The sequence below is a fragment of the Castanea sativa genome, chromosome 9, assembly GCF_040712315.1.
Source record: "Castanea sativa cultivar Marrone di Chiusa Pesio chromosome 9, ASM4071231v1".
Classification (NCBI taxonomy): Eukaryota; Viridiplantae; Streptophyta; class Magnoliopsida; order Fagales; family Fagaceae; genus Castanea; species Castanea sativa.
Genome location: NC_134021.1, coordinates 21,501,275 through 21,520,582, shown reverse-complemented (window position 1 = coordinate 21,520,582; position 19,308 = coordinate 21,501,275). Strand labels below are relative to the sequence as shown.

At 30.8% G+C, this 19,308-nt stretch overlaps 1 protein-coding gene across 1 annotated transcript; it reads right to left on the bottom strand.

Annotated features, from left to right (window-relative positions):
- Positions 1-13,121: 13,121 nt before the first annotated feature.
- On the bottom strand, positions 13,122-14,011 carry LOC142608909 (uncharacterized). The gene is made up of 2 exons (XM_075780565.1): positions 13,705-14,011; positions 13,122-13,609 (listed from the first exon to the last, which is right to left on the bottom strand). The coding sequence occupies exons 1-2, from the start codon at positions 14,009-14,011 to the stop codon at positions 13,122-13,124; spliced, it is 795 nt and encodes a 264-aa protein (XP_075636680.1).
- Between the last annotated feature and the right edge of the window lie 5,297 nt (positions 14,012-19,308).

Below are 19,308 nucleotides of genomic sequence, written 5' to 3'. Positions count from 1 at the left end.
AAGATAATGTATTTTTTCTTGCATGAATTTAGCTTGAGTCCGTGGGCGGCGCTACACTTTTTATTATTATTTATATGTATATAATATATATATAGTTTAATACTTTAATTTATTCTTAAAAATATTATTTTTGCACGTCCTGACTTAAATTTTATATACCCTTATTACAAATATTTTCAACTTTAAAAGTAAGAATAAAAGTTTGTGGATGGTAAGTGTCACTCTTTATCATAAATTTATATTAGAGTAATGCTACAACCACAAGTTATTTTACAATATTTTTACAAAATGTTGACGTGGCCAACTTCTTATTAGTTTTCATCTAGGCCCACCATTAATATTATATTTTCATTTATCAATAATCACTCACCACATTTACGGGCAGCTCCACATGGAATTCAGTGTGGTCATAGGATCACCCTGACTTGGCAAAAAAATTAATTATTATATATAAAATATAAATTTTTTATGATTTTATTATCTTTAAAAAATATTTGTGACCACCTTATACTATTTTAGGGTCATTATAATTAATTTTTGGACAAAATTTGGCAACAAACTTGATTATAGACTAAGACTACAACTCCACTCAATATTTTTTTTATTGGATATGAATTATGACAAATTCACCATTGAATTACATTTTCTCCTTATATTCTCCATATTCGCAAAATTTCAAAAAATAAAAAATCAATAGCTATGTCATCAATCAAATTTTTAAAATTTGAGTTTTTATTGTCTAAAATTATATAAAAATTTAAGTTTATGAATCAAATAATAAATAATATCCGATTAACATGAAATTTGACATGTGTTTTAAGAATATAAAGAACATGCAATTCAACAATTAAATTTTCAAAATATGTAACTATGTCAATTTGTTTAGTGTGAATTGTAGTCTTAGGCTACAACTAAGTTTGTAGCCAAACTTTGTCTTTTCAATTTGTTTAGTGTGAATTGTAGTCTTAGGCTACAACTAAGTTTGTAGCCAAACTTTGTCTTTAAATTTTGGCCCCCTTAACAATATATTAAGTCATTACAAACAAAAATAAAAATCCCAAAAAATTTGTTATCTAACTAAAATTTTGAAAGAAATGTAACTTGTAACAATGATAATGAGACTATCATGCAAAAATTTAAAAATAATAAGAAAATTTGTAGAATAAAATTGTAAGATTTTATGTATTTTTTGTGTGTGTTTTGGTCAATATATGAAGTTATCTTTTTCTTAAATTTTGGTTAATAATGACCATCCTGAAAAATATTTCTGGAGCCGCCACTGACCACATTAGCAGTTTGTAAAATTTTTTATAAAATAATTTGTATCTCTAGCATTATTCTTTATATTATATGTATGTGAGTGTATCTAATATTGATTGTGTGCATTACTTTTGTTATAATGTTATTTGTCTAAATAATGATGTGTGTGGAAGTTTGTATGTATTGTATAAATATAAGGGAAATGTTTTGACACCACTTTCATGGGAAATATAACAATTGCCTTAAGGGTATCCGTTAACATGACCCTAAATATAATATAACTTTATATAATTTAGTAATTAGGAAATAGAGAGGGTTTGTTGCACGTGTGTGTATTGTTATCATGTTATAATAACTTTTTGTTATAGAGTAAGAAAAATTCAAGAAATTTTTTTTTTTTAAGTTAGTAATTATTCAAGTAATTGATTGGTTAAGTAGACACGTAGTGTATTATTTATATATGAATAAGTGTGGTTGTGTGTGTCAATAATTAATATAAAACTAATGAGTTGAGTTTGTTCATTTAGTTTAAAATATTTTTATAAAAACAAAGATAAATAGATAATAACAACTGCATAAAAATAAAAATGTTAGACAAAATTAACAAAATAAAATGGTCATAACTACCTACAATGGTAATAAATACTCATAATGAAGTATCATATAACAATTCAAAAAATTTTTTTTTTTGCCAATAACTCGATATATTTAAGTTCTCTTTTTATTAAAATTTTTTATTAATTTTTTTTTTTATTTGGAGCCGCCACTACTTGAGTTATTAAAATATACTAGTTGCAGACACAAGTGATGCGTAGTAATATACAACTATTATTCTATTATTTTTTTTTGAGATAAAAGATAGAAATACTATTCTTTTTTCTTTTTTCAAGTGATCTATATTATTCAAACTTTTGTATAGTGTAATATGGTTTTTTTTTTTCTGCAACTAAAATTTTTAAGTTCCAAAATTAACTATTTGAATTTCTAATTCTCTTAAAAAGATTATCATGATAACCAAACCTCATTACAAATTTACAATTAATATTACTCAAATAATTTATAGAGACATTCAAATACATAATCATCTTACTTTTAAAATATCTAAAAATTAATTCAAACTAAACCTATAAGAGGTATAGAGAGTACATGTGATAAATAAGTCAAAAAATACACCACCAAAGTGTATCATCCAAAAGTAAAGACAAAAAAAAAAAAAAAATCATCAATCTAAAATAGAGTTGCAAGAAAGAATTAATGAGAGAGAGAGAGAGAGAGAGAGAGAGAGAGAGAGAGAGAGAGAGAGAGAGAGAGAGAGAGAACAATCACCTTTTTTGGAAGAGAATGTGAGACAAATAACAAAATTATATAAAGAAGATGAGTAGAATAATATTCAAAAGAAAATGTATAGTTGTAAATACCAAATTATTCAAGTCATGCTATGTAATAGAATAATATTAAATCATTTTGTAATTTCATAGGATAACACATAACAAACAAAGAAATTAAAATTAAAAAGATAAAAAAATTAAAATATAACCAAATCATATCAACTTAAAGTAGAGTTAAATATAAAAATTCATCAATTTAAAGAATTAAACGTCTACCAAAAGAAAGAATATATATATATATATATATATATATATATATATATATATATATATACACACACACGCATACACACACACACAAAGAGAGAGAGAGAGAGAGAGAGAGAGAGAGAGAGAGAGAGAGAGAGAGTATTCACCTTTTTGTGTAAGTAAAATATGGATTGTATGGAAGAGAAAATAACAAATTTTTATAGTAAAAAAAATGGAGAGAAGAAGAGTCAAAATAAAAGGAAGATCAAGAAATGAAGAGAAATTGTAAGGTTGATGTATAGACTATAGATTAGTGGAGAGATAGAAAGGTAAAAGTAATTAAATGTTGGAGAATGTGTAATTGTAAAATGACAAATTAATAAGAAGAAAAATAATTAAAAAAGAGAGAAAATATTGAAAATAGGTTGATGATGTAGCGTTGATATAACTCAATAGGAGCGAAACAATATTAAACGCTATGCTTCAGCTTATATATATAACCACCGCGCACCCTTGGTGCGGTGGTCACTCTATAAGTATAAATACTTGTAGAGTGTGGAGAGTAAGGGCCGGGGTTCAAATTTTCAGGAGGAAGTTTCACACATATATTCACTTAGATTATGCTAGAGTATAAATTCTATCTTGTATATAAAAAAAAAATTATATATATATATATCAAGTAAATCAACTTTAAAAATACAAAACTTTTTTTTTTTTTTGATGAGAATAAAAAAACTTATTAATCATTGAAGAGGTGAAAATTTGATTTAGAGTTTAGAACAGGATGGACGTCAACCAGGCATAGGCTTGTTTTTGAGAATTCAACCACCACTCTAATCAAGACTCATTTTGATTGCTAGTAAGGCAACCCATGCCATCGCTTGAAAGCAAAAACATGCAGAACACAGAAAGCTAGACCCAACCTGACAACCAGTTCTTCATTACCCAACTCAGCCACACATTTGAATTTATGGTCTATTCTGCTAACTTTACTTTACTCCCCTCCGCTCCCTTTTAATTCAAATAAGCCTTAAAAGACCTCTGCTCCCTCAAACTACTTTCTTGCACAAGCTAAATATGCAACTGATGTTCTTCATTGCTTCCATCTGTATGATGCTAAACCTATTAAATCTCCATGTTGCCCCTCCAATATTTGACATTCACTACCCATCCTACCTTTCCTATATATGCTGTCCAACAAGTATGTCATTTCATGCGTTCTCCCACATATCAACACCTCCAAGCTGCAAAACGTATCTTAAGATATATAAGCCCCTTAACTTTGTTTGCCTTTAGTTGACTGGGCTGGAGATCCTTTCACTAGATTATACTCCACTGGCCTCCTTGTATTTCTCAGCAACAATTTAAACATTTTAATTTCTTGGTTTTCAAAGAAACAAAGCACTTTTTTTTGCTTCTCTACAGAAGCAGAGTACAGAGCTCTTGCTTCCACAGCTGCCGAATAGTTCTCATGGTTGCGCCACAAATATAATTTTGCAGACATCTTCACCGAAAGCCTTCCTGCTCCACGATTTCAGGAGCTTCAATCCAAACTCATGATGTCTTTCTGCCCCATTCATTTGAACCAGAAGACAATAGGGTGACCATTTTTTAAATTTTTAAATTTTTTTTTTTTATAATAGTCAGTCACTCTACTCTACTTCACTTCTTTACTTTCCCTCTTTCTCTCTTCATCCTGGCCCAAAGTCATATATAAATCAATCATTGATGCCACTGTCTAAAGTCTAAACCAACAACATCCACATCTTCATAAGGTACTCCTCGTCTCGACCAAACGAATCAAGATTAATTTTGTTTTAGATTCCACATGAATAAATATTAGAAATCATTTTTTAAAGCAAAAAAAAAAAAAAAAACCAAAATTAAATACTAATCAATGAAAAGCTGATAAAATAGTAATCGGTAAGAACAAATAAACTGTTTGTTCTTATTTATAAATTTGGAATTTGGTGCAGTCATTTGGCACAACTACGGGTTTTAAGTTCAACTTTTATTATATAGTAAATAGTATGATATGATTACGATATATTCTTAAAAAAAAAATTATGATGTGGCAAGATTTTTATTTAGAGTATAAATATAGGAAATCGCATATTAATATAAGGACAATATTTAGCTACAAAATTAGTTGTAGTATTAGGTTACAACCTTACTCAATATATTTTTATTTAAGGTGATTTTTGACAAATCCACTATTAGATTACATCTTTTTATATTTTTCACGCTTGCAAAATTTTTAGAAAATTAAAGATTAATAACTATATTATCAATAAATTGTTTAAATTGTAAGTTTTTATAGTTTAAAATTGAAAGCTCAAATAGCGTGAAAACATTATTGCTTGTTTAGAACCCTAAATTAAAAGCGTAAATGCACTTTTAGTCTCTACATTTTGATTTTTTTCCATTTTAGTCCATACATTTTAATTTTACCACTTTTAGTCCTCCCTAAATCAATTAATGCGTTCCATTTTGGTCCTTTCTGTTAGCCCACTAACGGAAAGTGCTTAGGTGGCAAATTGAGTGCATTATTGGCACATTAAATGCTGATGTGGCCAATTAAAAATTATATTTCATAAATAACCTAAAAAACTGTAAATTATTTCTACCAAACTATTAATTTAATTCTATCTTTTACCTCAAAAAAGACAATAATTTAATTAATTATTTTTTTTACCTCATAGGATGAACAAACCCAGACAATAAAAAATGACGAACACTAGAGAACAACCCAGAAAAATAAAAAAACGAAGAACATGATGAACAAACTAGAAAAATCAAACACAAAAATTCAAACTAGCAAAAAAAACAAATTACCATAGTAGATTCAAACCTAGAAAAACACAATCTTCGCTAATCAAATTATCCAGAAAAACCTAGTAATTTAGTCCCTAAATTACCCAGATCTGCTTATTCATCTTCGCTAATCAAATTGGGGATTTTAGTCTGGATTTTCGGCAAGGCGGAGTCGGCGTGCTTGACTATGGAGGAGAGATTGATAGAAGGGACTGAGAAATCTTCCTTGGGAGGGAGGCGACTGTAGGTGGTGGCTTCGCCGCCAGGGGAGAGAACAATCGGCTCCGGCGGGGACTTGAAGCGATTGGATTGGGTCTTGAACTTGTTAGGGTTTTGTAGCGGTTGCTTTCTCTTGGAATTGGAATTGGAGGGCTTGTGAGGTTGAGGGTTGTGAGTTTTTGGGTGAGTGAGAGCGTAGGGAGAGAATAAGCTTGTTGAAGAAATGGAAGTAGCAACAACAACCATTTTTAGTTTTGGCTCAAATGAAATGAAAGAATCGGCAAAGAAAAATATTGGGAGACCCAAACCCAGAAACGGCGCCATTGGATTTGCTCCAAACCCAAATCTGCTCCTGATAAGAGCATAAAAAAGGAAAGAAAAAAACCATTCAGATCTGGGTTGGTGTTGGTGTACAGTTGATTTTTGTGGAAGAATTTGTGTACAAATCTTGGAATATTTTGGGTTTCTATTCTTTTGTTCTTGGGATTGAATATTCTGGATTTGTTGTTCTTGTGTGTTCATGATCAAGATGAATTTGGAATATGAATTTGATAATTTGAATGTAAAATTTATGAGTTTATGGGTTTCTAATCTTATTGTTCTTGTTCAAGGATCTGAGATGAATGATTTTTGTTTTTAATTCTGTTTGTAATTTTTTTATTTAGTTAAAATTAATAATTTTTTTTTAAAATTTAGATGCTGATGTAGAATTTTTTAATGCCAAAATAGATTTTTTAATTATTATTTTACTGTGTCGTCAGCCACGTCAGCATTTTCTGTTAGTTGGGTGACGGTAAGGACTTAAATATCATGCGTTAATTGGTTTAGGAACTAAAAGTGGTAAAAATAAAATGTAGGGACCAAAGTGGATTGTTTTTACCCTACTTAACTAAGTGCTGAATATGAGTAAGTGTAACGAAATGAAACTAAAGCAACTCTCTAAGGCATAACCAAATACTATAAACAATAGTAGCAAAACTTAAAGAGTAAGTGAAGAGAGATGTAAACACAAGATAACACCGAGACATGTTATCAAAGAGGAAACTGAAGTACTCAGCGAAAAAACCTCTCTACGGCCCTCCAAGCTGAATCGATCCACTAGTGAATAAAGTTAGAGTACAAAGATATCAAAAAGACCCTCCAAACCTAATTTACTCAAAGTACTTGAACCCTCCAAATTCTAGTTACTAACGGACTTCACCGAGCCATGTCTTTAGTAGTTATCCGAATCCCGCAATTAACTCCAAATTGCATCCGTTAATCGATAGCTTCTTCCAATACTTCTCACACACACCAAAACTTCTCTTAACACTTAGATTGGGTGAGGTAAGTGTTTGGACGAAAAACCTCTCAAGGATTTGTAATTGGAGAGTAGAGGAAAACTAAGAGAAATTGTGTAGATGATTGTGGGTTTACAATCTGTAACTCTTAAGTGTTTTGCTAGGGTTTTCACTCTAAAAGTCTTATTACAATTTCGTGGGTAATGTGAGCTTATATAGTGTTGGTAAAGAGATGAGAAAAACACTCTTTAAAAAGTTCCAAGCGGAGAGTTTCGCGGGTCACTCATGACTTGGCCGAGTCGCAAAGTGACTCATGAAAACTAGCTTGGCATAAATCCTTTTAGCTTTTAGCATGTGCTTCTCACGTGACCTTTCACTCGCGAGCCAATCGCGAACTTCACTGTCTACATAATTCTTTACCAAATTCTTGCACTTAACCCTTACATTAAATTCCACAAACATACAGAGAAATGATTAAACAGAAACACAATTAAATTTGACACGGAATTAAACCCAACAAAACATAGTTGTAAATCACAACTTTTCAAAAATTAGGACAAAGTTTAGCTATGAAATTGGTTGTAACTTAAGGCTACAATCTTACTCAATATCTTTTTATTGGAGGTGAATTTTGACAAATCTACCATTGGATTACATCTTCTTTTTATATCTTCTATGCTTGCAAAATTTTAAAGAAATTAAAGATCAATAATTATGTCATCAATAAATTGTTTAAATAACAAGTTTTGGTAGTTTAGAATTATGTATAAATATAAGCTTGTAGATCATATAGTAAATAATATCCGATTGGCACAAAATTTGACATGTGTATTGTGAGTGTAAAGAACATGCAATTCAACAGTTAGATTTTCAAAATATATAATAATATTTATTTTATTGAGTAAGGTTGTAATTTTAAACTACAACAAATTCTGTAGCTAAACTTTGTACTTAAAATTATATGTAAAATATAAGCTTATAGATCATATAGTGAATAATATCCAATTGACACAAAATTTGACATGTGTATTAAAAGCGTAAAGAACATGCAATTCAACGGTTAGATTTTCAAAATATAAGGTAATGCCTATTTTATTGAGTAAACTGGTAGCCTTAGGTTACAACCAATTTTGTAGCCAAATTTTGTCTTTAAAATATAGGATAAATTGTAAATTAAACTCTAAAGCTCAAGAGTTTTTGAATTTTATACCTTGAAATTTCATAATTTGGATTTTACCACCTGAAGTTTGGGGGTGTTTGGATTTTACATCATGAAATTTCAGAATTTGAATTTTACCAACTAAATTTTAGGGGTGTTTAGATTTTATACATTGAAGTTTTAGAATTTGGATTTGGGGTTGTAAAATCCAAATTCTGAAACGTCCGGATGTAAAATCCAAATATACCCAAATTTTAAAGGTGTTATTTGCAATTTACAATTTACCCCAATATATATATATATATATATATATATAACATGTTAATACATATTAAAAACGAAGCATGAAACTCACAATCTCATAGATATCAATTATCACAAATTCACAACTCCAAATTACTGTCAAGGTTCTAAAACTCATTCTTTATCATATACTAGTGTTGCACGTGCAGCCCCAGTAGTGAGAAAATTAATATAGATTTTGTGTGTGAAACCGTGAATTTTGGCTTACCCAATTTGACTATATTAAAAAAGAAGTATAAAAATACAAAAAAAATATCACAATATTTTCACAATATCTTCATTTTTAGGATCCGAATAGATATTTTTTTATTTTATTTGAGAGAAATGCTACATTCATAACATTTTTAGAACAAATTCTAAATGACAAGTTATTATTGGTTTTAAACTGATAACATTGTTATTGTTATTCTCAAAACATTTGTTTTCAGTTGTGGTTGGTCACAATCTCATATTTTATTATTTTATTTCGACTTGTAAGAAATTGATACTTCAATATTTGTAAAAATATTATGAAATTTGTTGTGCCGGTATAACAATATATATGCCAGCTTACATGAATATTTAAAAGAAAAAAAAAACACAAACCAATTACTGGGAAAAAAAAAACTTTAGGCATGGCAGAAATTAATGTTAAAATGTTGTGGACTTAGCATTTTTTATTTGATCTATAAGAAACTGAGATCTCAATAATTGTAAAAATATTGTGATAATAATAAGTGTTGTAACATTTTTTCAAAACATTTATTTTCAGTTGTGGTTAGTCACAGTCTCATATTTAATTATTTTATTTTGACTTGTAAGAAATTGACACGTCAATAATTGTGAAAATATTGTGAAATTTTTTGTGTCAATATAACAATATATATGCCAGCTTACATAAATATTTCAAAGAAAAAAAACACAAACCAATTACTGGAAAAAAAAAAAAAAAAAATTTAGGCACTATAGCTATAGTGCCAGTTGAATAAACCAAAAGCACTATAGCTCTAGTGCTATCCATCAATAATAGCTTACCTATGATTTGTTATGAAATTAATGTTAAAATGTTGTAGATTTAGCATTTTTTTATTGGATATATAAGAAACTGAGATCTCAACAATTGTGAAAATATTGTGATAACAATAAGTGTTTTAATATTTTCTCAAAATATTTATTTTCAATTGTGGTTGGTCACAGTCTCATATTTTATTTTTTTATTTTGACTTGTAAGAAATTGATACATCAATAATTGTGAAAATATTGTGAATTTGTTGTGTCAGTATAACAATATATATGCCAGTTTATATCAATATTTAAAAGAAAAAAAAAACACAAACCGATTACTGGGAAAAAAAAAACTTTAGGAACTACAAAAATTAATGTTAAAATGTTGTGGACTTAACATTTTTTTATTTGATTTATAAGAAACTGAGATGTCAACAATTGTGAAAATATTGTGATAACAATAAGTGTGGTAACATTTTTTTAAAACATTTATTTTTAGTTGTGGTTGGTTACAATTTCATATTTTACTATTTTATTTCAACTTGTAAGAAATTGACACGTAAATAATTGTGAAAATATTGTGAAATTTGTTGTGTCAATATAACAATATAAATATCAGCTTACATTAATATTTAAAAGAAAAAAAAATACAAACCGATTACTGAAAAAAAAAGTGACTAACTAAACCAAAACACTGTTGTAGCTACAGTTATTGTGATAACAATAAGTGTTGTAACATTTTTTTTAAAACATTTATTTTCAGTTGTGAAATTTATTGTGTATCATCACATTATTGAGTGTCCATTTGGCAATAAAAGGTCTATTTGGTAAGATATTTTTAGTAACATTATTTAAGTGTTGTGAAAATATGTGTAGGTGAAAAAATATTGTAAAAATAAGTGTACTACTGTTTAAACAACGAAAACTATTTTTTAAACAACAACACAAAACAAGCCCAGAGCTTTTTGCTAAATATAAGATAAAAAAAATTATAATTTTTATATTAAATATGTGACAACAACCTTACACTTATTTTATTTTTTAAATTGAGACAAAAAGAAAAAGCAAATAAGCAAACATGAAAAAGCTTCAAATGGACACTGATTTTTATTTTATTATTTTATTTCGACTTGTAAGAAATTAACACGTCAATAATTGTGAAAACTAAACCAAAGGACTGTTGTAGCTACAGTGCTACAGTGCATTGTGATAACAATAAGTGTTGTAACATTTTTTTTAAACATTTATTTTCAGTTGTGATTGACTACAGACTTATATTTTATTATTTTATTTCGACTTGTAAGAAATTGACACGTCAATAATTGTGAAAATATTGTGAAATTTGTTGTGTCAGTATAACAATATAAATGTCAGCTTACATCAATATTTAAAAGAAAAAAAAAACACAAACTGACTATTGAAAAAAAAAAACCAATCTCATATTTTATTTTATTATTTTATTTCGACTTGTAACAAATTGACACGTTAATAATTGTGAAAATATTGTGAAATTTTTTGTGTCAGTATAACAATATAAATATCAGCTTACATCAATATTTAAAAAAAAAAACACAAACCAATTACTGGAAAAAAATAACTTTAGGCATTGTAGCTATAGTGCCAGTTGAATAAACGGAAAAAAAAGACTCACTAAACCAAAGCACTGATGTAGCTATAGTACTGCACAGTGCAAAACACTGGATGTACAGTGCCAAGACACTGTAGTGGCATAACCGCTTTATTTTGACTGGTAAGAAATTAACACGTCAATAATTGTGGAATTTATTGTGTTAGTATAACAATATAAATGTCAGTTTACATCAATATTTAAAAGAAAAAAAAACAAACCGATTACTTAAAAAAAAACCAATTTCATATTTTATTTTATTATTTTATCTCGACTTGTAAGAAATTGACACGTCAATAATTGTTAAAATATTATGAAATTTGTTGTGTCAGTATAACAATATAAATGTCAGTTTATATCAATATTTAAAAGAAAAAAAAAACAAACAGATTACTGGAAAAAAAAAAAAAACTTTAGGCACTGTAACTACAGTGCCAGTTGAATAAACAAAAGGGTTGAATAAACGAAAAAAAAAACTTACTAAACCAAAGAACTATTGCAGCTACAGTGCTGCACAGTGCAAAACGTTGTATGAACAATGGCAAAACACTGTAGTGGCATAACCGCTTTTTATATAGTTAATAGATATAGTCCCACTCTAAGGGTCCGTTTGGATACAGTTGAAAACTGAAAACGCTGTAGTAAAATAATTTTTAAATGTGTAATAGTACCGTGGAACCTATTTTCAATAAAAAAGTAGTTAAAAAGTGATATTTGTGGGTCTGTGAACAGTACACAGATGCATTGTTCACGCAGAAAAGTGGCTGAAAAAGTTATAATTTGCTGCTACTGTTCATGCACAGTATATGAACAGTTGCCGTTGTCCCTTAAAAGCTGAAAAGCTGCCAAAAAAAAAAAAAAAACAAACAGCAGAAACGTGAAACGTAGACGCAATAATCCCTATCCAAACTCAGTCTAAATTGAATACAATCTCATGTTTCAAAACTCTACGTACAATCTACTTAACAAAAAAGAGTTTGACATTTTCTAAAATAAATAATTAATTAAGGTATTGTTTTATACATATTCTCTAATTTACATTTTCATTTATTAATACTTATTAATTCTACTCTCTTTTAGAGTTTTTTCTATCATATTTTTTTTCTTTAGAAGTAGCACTTACTAATTAATACCATGTTGCTTTTGAGAAAACAAAGTTAGGTGCGGAGAAATTATTAATATGATAAATAAATAACTAGACGTGAGATGTGTACACAAAATGTATTCCCATAAAATATTATAAAAATTATTATGGAAATAAAAAATTTGGAAAATTGAAATGTCTTCGTACAGTAAGTACACCCACACAGAACCCTAGTCAAAAGAAAAGAAGGATAAAATTGGATGCAAGTATGCAACATGTGATGCTGATAATGTAAGTGAGAGGTGTACCCAAAAAGGATGCACATAAAATATATATACACACAATACATAATCATGTGGAAGATTTAAAGAGTATTAAATTTAATATCAATCCCCAATATGTAAACTCACATACTACTACAAACTTGACTTTTTTCAACATATTTTTACCCACAGTCAATAAAAAGTGTTAATAAAACCTTAAATTTCTACAGTTGTACTCAACTGTTGATCAAAATGTGAACAAGTGTATACTTATTTCTACAAAAGTGTATTCTTATTTCTAAGGTTGGCACAATTGTTGAAACAAGTGTTCAGAAAAACTTAAAATAGGGTAAAATACATCTATCCACAGCTTTCATGAACATGAAAAATAAATTACATCTTTTATCAACATTCGTAATAAATGTTGAAAATCTATAACACTTTTTTTTTATTTTTTTTTATTTTTATGGGAACACAAACTGAATTTTCATTGCCAAAAGAAAAGGGAGTACAACAGAGCAAAGAGAAAAGAAGCTCAACACAGTACAAGCCTAAATACAATTTGCCTGGATAACTTGTTGCACCATAGGAGGACAGGCCCCCTTCCAGACTTGAGAAACTTCATTTTGCCTTGCATACTGCGCAAGTTCATAGGTTGTTCTATTGTATTCTCTTTTCACAAGCTTGATCCTCCAGCTGCTAAAAGAAGAAAGGAAATTGAGGATTCCCTGATACACATGACCAAGACTGCCATTTGTTTCAGCTGCTGTGATGCTTTGAACAGCTGTTAAGGCATAAGATTCCACAATGATTTGAGGCAGCTTTTGTTCTCTGGCAAGAAGTAAACCACACTCTATAGCCAGTGCTTCAACTTCTACCACGAAGTACTGTCCCTGAAGATATTTGCAGCAAGCAGCCGTAACTGTACCAGTTGCATCTCTTATAACCACTCCCATGCTTGAGTTCCTTTCATTTTCAGATGTTGCACCACCAACATTGATCTTGAAAACCCCCGGAGGAGGCGCTGTCCACTTCTTTTCTGTCAGCAGCAAGTGTTAAGAGTATGCTAGTGAGGCACTCTTGAATTCTTGTATATAACTCTTAGCAAAGCTTTAAATATGATTAGAAGCTGACTTGAGGACTCGTGCACAATTTTGTTCCTGTTATACCAGATTGCCCATGCAACTCCAAAGAAAATCTCCAGGTCTCGTGACATACCAGATTGAGATATTTGCATTGCAATGTCTATAACCTCCATGTTTACATTCAGGAAGTCTATGGGGCCATCCACCCAACATTTCCACACTTTCTTAGCGACTTCAAACCTGACTAGAGCATGGCAAATTGATTCTGGCTCCTTTCCACAAGCAGGACAGATTTCCCATAAATTAACTCCTCTTCTTTGCAAGTTCACAAGTGTCGGAAGAGCATTCATACACATTTTCCAAGCAAAGATTCACATCTTAGATGGAATGTTTAAGTGCCACAGCTTCTTCCATAGAGGACTCCTTGGATCACCTGAAGAGCTTTCACCTTCTTCCATTGTATCTAATACCCCAACAACGATATAATAGGAACTTTTAATGGTGAATTCCCCCCTTTTATTACCCACCCATATGATTTGGTCCTCTGGAAGGTTGTGGCTGAGAGGAATATTCAAAATAGTTCTTACTTCGAAAGGCAAGAACAAGGATCTTCCTACATCAGTTTTCCACCTCCTTGTATCTCTGTCAATCAGCGTCGAGAGACCCTAGGATAATCATCAAAGGGTTTTGGGGGGAACATTATTTTGTACGTTGTTTAAGTAGGCAGCCACTTATCTTCCCAAATGTGAATCCTATTGCCATTGCCAACTTGCCAATGGGCACCTCTTTTCACAACTTCCAACCCATTCAAGATGCTTCTCCAAGCATAAGAAGGGTTGGATCCAAGTTTTGCTCTAAAAACATCATCATGCGGTTAAAATCATGCTTTGTAGATTTGGGCCACTAAAGAGTTAGGATTCAAGATTAACCTCCAACCTTGCTTAGCTAGCATAGCAAGGTTGAAAGCCTATAAATTTTGAAATCCCATTCCCCTATTCACCTTTGACTTACACATTTTCTTCTAGCTTACCCAAGCAATTTTTGATTCTTGACCCCTTTGACCCCACTAAAATTTTCTCATCATATCTTTAATCTCGTCACAAAGACTTTTTAGGATCTGGAAACAACTTATAGTATATGTCGGAATTGCTTAGGCTACAACTTTGATAAGGATCGCTCGACCACCCATTGAAATGCACTTATATAGAGCTACTGTTCAAATAAAAAGTTTTATAGAACTTAGCTTAAATCTCTCTCTCACAAAACCTAAAAATTTCACATCTCAAAATTTCTCTCCCAATTTCCATTACTAAACTTTTCAATCTCTTCTTTTTATTTTATTTTTTGTCACTTTCTAGAGAAAAAAATAATTTTTCCATGGGACGAAGCTCGTCTCTGCCTAGCACTAGCGAGAGTGGTGGCGGTGACACTTTCTGCTCAAACCATGATTGTTTCCCTCTAAAGCGGAACTGACTCAAGTCCGACTCGGATCGTCCTGTTCTTCCCCGCAGTCGATCTCACCTGACCCGCTTCAATCACAAGATTTTGCCCTGGCTGAAGGAGAAGTTGGCATTCTACTTCTTGGTGTTTCTTGCTGTGTTCCTTTACGCAATGTCGTCGATGGTGCTGCAAAGCTTGATCACAGCGGTGTCAAGGCAAGGAAGCGGGCGAGGCCGGAGGTTGAATAGGGAAGGATTGAGGATCGGTAGCTTGTTAAAGTTCTTGCCGCCTAGGGTTTCGAGAAGTGATGGTCTCGATTCGTTGCGATCGGAGCTGAGGATTGGAGTTAGGGCACCAAAGCTCGCACTTGTGAGTTTTTTCCAGTTTCTTTGGTATTTGATTCTAAGTTATTGTTTGCGTGTTTGATTTTATGGCTTTAGTAAATAGTTCTCCTAGAATGGAATTTGAGTTTATTTCCTTTTATATTTGATAGTGCATTGGAATTTCAAAGCTCACATTAATGCTTTGTTTGGTTGTTGTGAAAATTAGAGTCCATTAACGTGTTACTTTTGCAATATTTCCTCAATTTTTGAAACCACAAAGGCCAATGGGAAGGCCACAAACAACTTAGCCTATGTTTTTCACATTCTTACAACAAATTTTGACTACATTATGTGACATTATGCCGCTGTGTCATCATATGCTGATGCAGGGTATATATTCCTTACCCGTTTTAATGGGAAAGCCTCACATTTCATGCCGGAGAAGCTTTTGCTATGATTGCCGCTTCTTTTGTTTCACTTTTTGAGGTTCAATTCTGAGCAACAATTTCATGTATTTCTTGTTTATTAGCTAGCTACTTTGTGACCATGTTCTCTAATTATGACGAGGAGGAGGTGGGGAGAAAAGAGAACACGGTGGGACCCATGGCAAAAGAGGAGGAGGAGGAGGAGGTGGAGGTGGAGGTGGGGTCTAGCTTGGCCATGGAGAGGGTGGCTGCAGCTAAATAGTATATAGAGAGCCACTACAAGGCTTAGATGAAGCACATCCAAGAACACAAGGAGAGGTAATTGTAGAGAAGGGCCGTGATAATTTGGTTCATTCTGGAACATGAAACTGATAATTTGGTTGATTTTGGAACATGAGCTTTTTTTTTTAGTGTAGAAAACAAAGAGTTCAATATAAATAAACCATGAAAAACTTAATCATATAGTTAAAAAACAATTCAAATTTATAAGTCATTTATGTAATATACCATTACTATGTAATATATATATTAAAGTTTAGAGAAAATTCAATTAGAATCAAAATTGAATTTTGCTTTTGTTAGTTTTCCATACAAATTAAATTGTTTAGATTTTTGTTTTTTTTTTTACTGAACTAATGAGCATATTTTTTATATCGTTTTTATTAAGATATTTTGTATATGAAGATATTGAACATAGAAAACTGTAATTGTGCTGAACGATTCCATACACATATACCCTTTCAATTTAGGAGATATTATTTGACCAGTTTATTGTTTTATTTTGTGTTGTATTTAGTATAATTTTCCAGACAATAATTATTGTTAAGGACATATTTTATGTAATAGGTGAATCCTTTGACAAAACGCACTTTACTTGTATTTGGGTAAATCTAGGATGTGCTTAATACTTCAAAGAACATGTTGTTCAAGTCTAGTATTAAAGCCATGAAGATTGGACCAAGAAACAAGTGAAGAAAATGTGTTTACTAAAGCTGGACACCTGCTAGATACCTGCGGAAAGCTGCTCGACAGATAGCTATCTATCGAGATTTAATGAGGTTCGACACCTGCTATCTATCGAGGTATCTATCGAGGTTACGGAAATCAGAATCTTCAGATCTGATTTTTGGGCCAGACTTTTGTATTTTTGTAGGGTTTCTTTTCTCACAACTTTAGACATATATAAGGCTTATTTTAGAGGCAGTCACATAAGAGAATACATGGAGAACATATGCAAAAGGTAGCCGAAGCCTTATTCTCTCTGAAAGAAGCTACTGCGTCTTTGCGCCTTAGGGTTTTGTAACCAAGTGCTTTTTGATTTTCATTGTTGATGAAGTGAAGAACTTTACAACCAACATCTTCTTCTCTAGTTGGTGATTGAAGTCGCGTACTGGGATTCATGCATCAAATGGTGGCGTTCATATATTGAAGAATTTAGAGGTTTTGAAGCGGTAGAAGGTTTCTACTGTGAGTTCATCTACGAGGATTGTAGAGTCTAGGGACAAATGTTTTGTACTAAATCTGAAATTTCTCTTTACTATAGTGAATTGCTTTTCGGGAAGGTTTCCACCCAGGTTTTTTACTGTGAAACTGGTTGGTTTCATTGGTTTTCTTGGGCCATCATATCTTGTCTTATTTATTTTTCCGCTGCACTTAGTTTTGACATGATATTGATGTTTGTTTGTTTTAACAAGTTTTATGCATAATAAATCTAATTAACAACTTGGGTTTAAAACTTGTTAATTCTATCAACCGAGGTCTAAATTTCCCAACAATTATGAATTGATATTGTATATGTAATATCTAATAGTAATTTTTAAAGTCATATGTGTAATAGCAATATAACAAGAAAATTAGTGTAACCAATATTGTGAAAATTGTAAGGAAAAACTATTTTAGTATTTTCAAATGTCCTGGTCAAACTATATCCTATGTGTTTAATAACTTAAGCTAACAGTAACAGTACGACTACAATTCTTACACACGGGTTACATACTAGTATAAATTAAATATCCATGACCTACCAAACCCATTTAATTCCTAACCCACCCATTAACCCATGATAAAATTAAAACAATTTTAAATAGACAATAAATTAAATCTCATGAATTAAATCATAGTCGACTAAAATCCAACTCACCAAATCAAACAAACATATTGATAGTTGATTAATTGGTTGAAAATAAAATCAATTTAGGAGCAACGATTTGGTTCAATATTCATCAATAAAAGAAACCTGATAATCATGAAAGAAAATCAACTGAGTTTTTACCAAAATTTCACATTCAATACCAACTAAAAAATTAGCTCTCTTTCCTCTATTTTCCTTCAAATTAATTTTCCCAGCAACCAAACAAAACACACACACACACACACACATACACACCCCTTTAAATTATATAAAACTGAATTAGAAAAAAAAATTGACATCATAAGATTTTGTTAAACAAAACTAAAAAATCAAACCACTGTTAAGATATATAAGCTTTCTCACATGAAAACCCTAATAAAATTTTTTAAAAAAATTATCTCTCTTTCTTCTCTTTCCTTCAATTTTTCTTAGCAACCAAACAACACACACAAACCTAAATTCAGATTATACAAAAAGCCATGTTGTAGATCTACGAATTTGACCCTTTGTTCTTTCAGTAAGGGTGAGTTCGATTTGTTAATTGCAAAATGATCTGTTTGTGTCGTCTCCGGTGAAGAAACCGATGCTAGCACAAGTGACAAAAGTAGTTGGAGAGAACCAGTTAGTGGCGAGTAGTGGAATCTTTGGCCATGGAGGCCTTGATGTGAGACTGGGGTGAGAGGGATTAGACCATGTAGGATATGTTTGGTAGCTAGGAAAATGAGAAAGAAAACCAATGAAAATAAAGAAAAAGAAGGAGAGTAGTCTGGTGGCTGTAATAATGTGTTTAGAGCATTCATCAGTCTCTTCAAATATCTAGCTGAACTAATCCAAAAAACTCTACTTTTGCTAGTTTAACTATCTATTATTTTGATACACATATATCAGCTTCAATACTTTATCAATATTGAAAATTAATGTAGTGACTAGTGAGGATAGAGGTTCACTACATGTAGAGATGGAACTATCCTCTTTTAAAACTTTATTTAATTTAGTGAGGCTAATGCACACTGATTTTGGTTGAGTTTAGATAAATTTTTTCTGAAATATTAAATTTGTGAGATTGATGTGAATGCTCTTAGGAACTTAGGGTTAAAAACTTAGATGGGTTTACCCAATGGATTTAACCATTTACACCAATTTAATTAGATTACCCAATGGGTCTTTACCCATTTAACCCAAATGTTTAATTGGGTTGAATTAAGACTTACCCAAATTAAGTGGGTAATAGGTAGGTTAATGAGTTTGGTTAAAAATTGCCACCCCTAGCCCTAACCTCTGTATTTGAAAATGGTTTTTTTTTTTTTTTTTTTTTGGTTTGATGTACTGAAAAA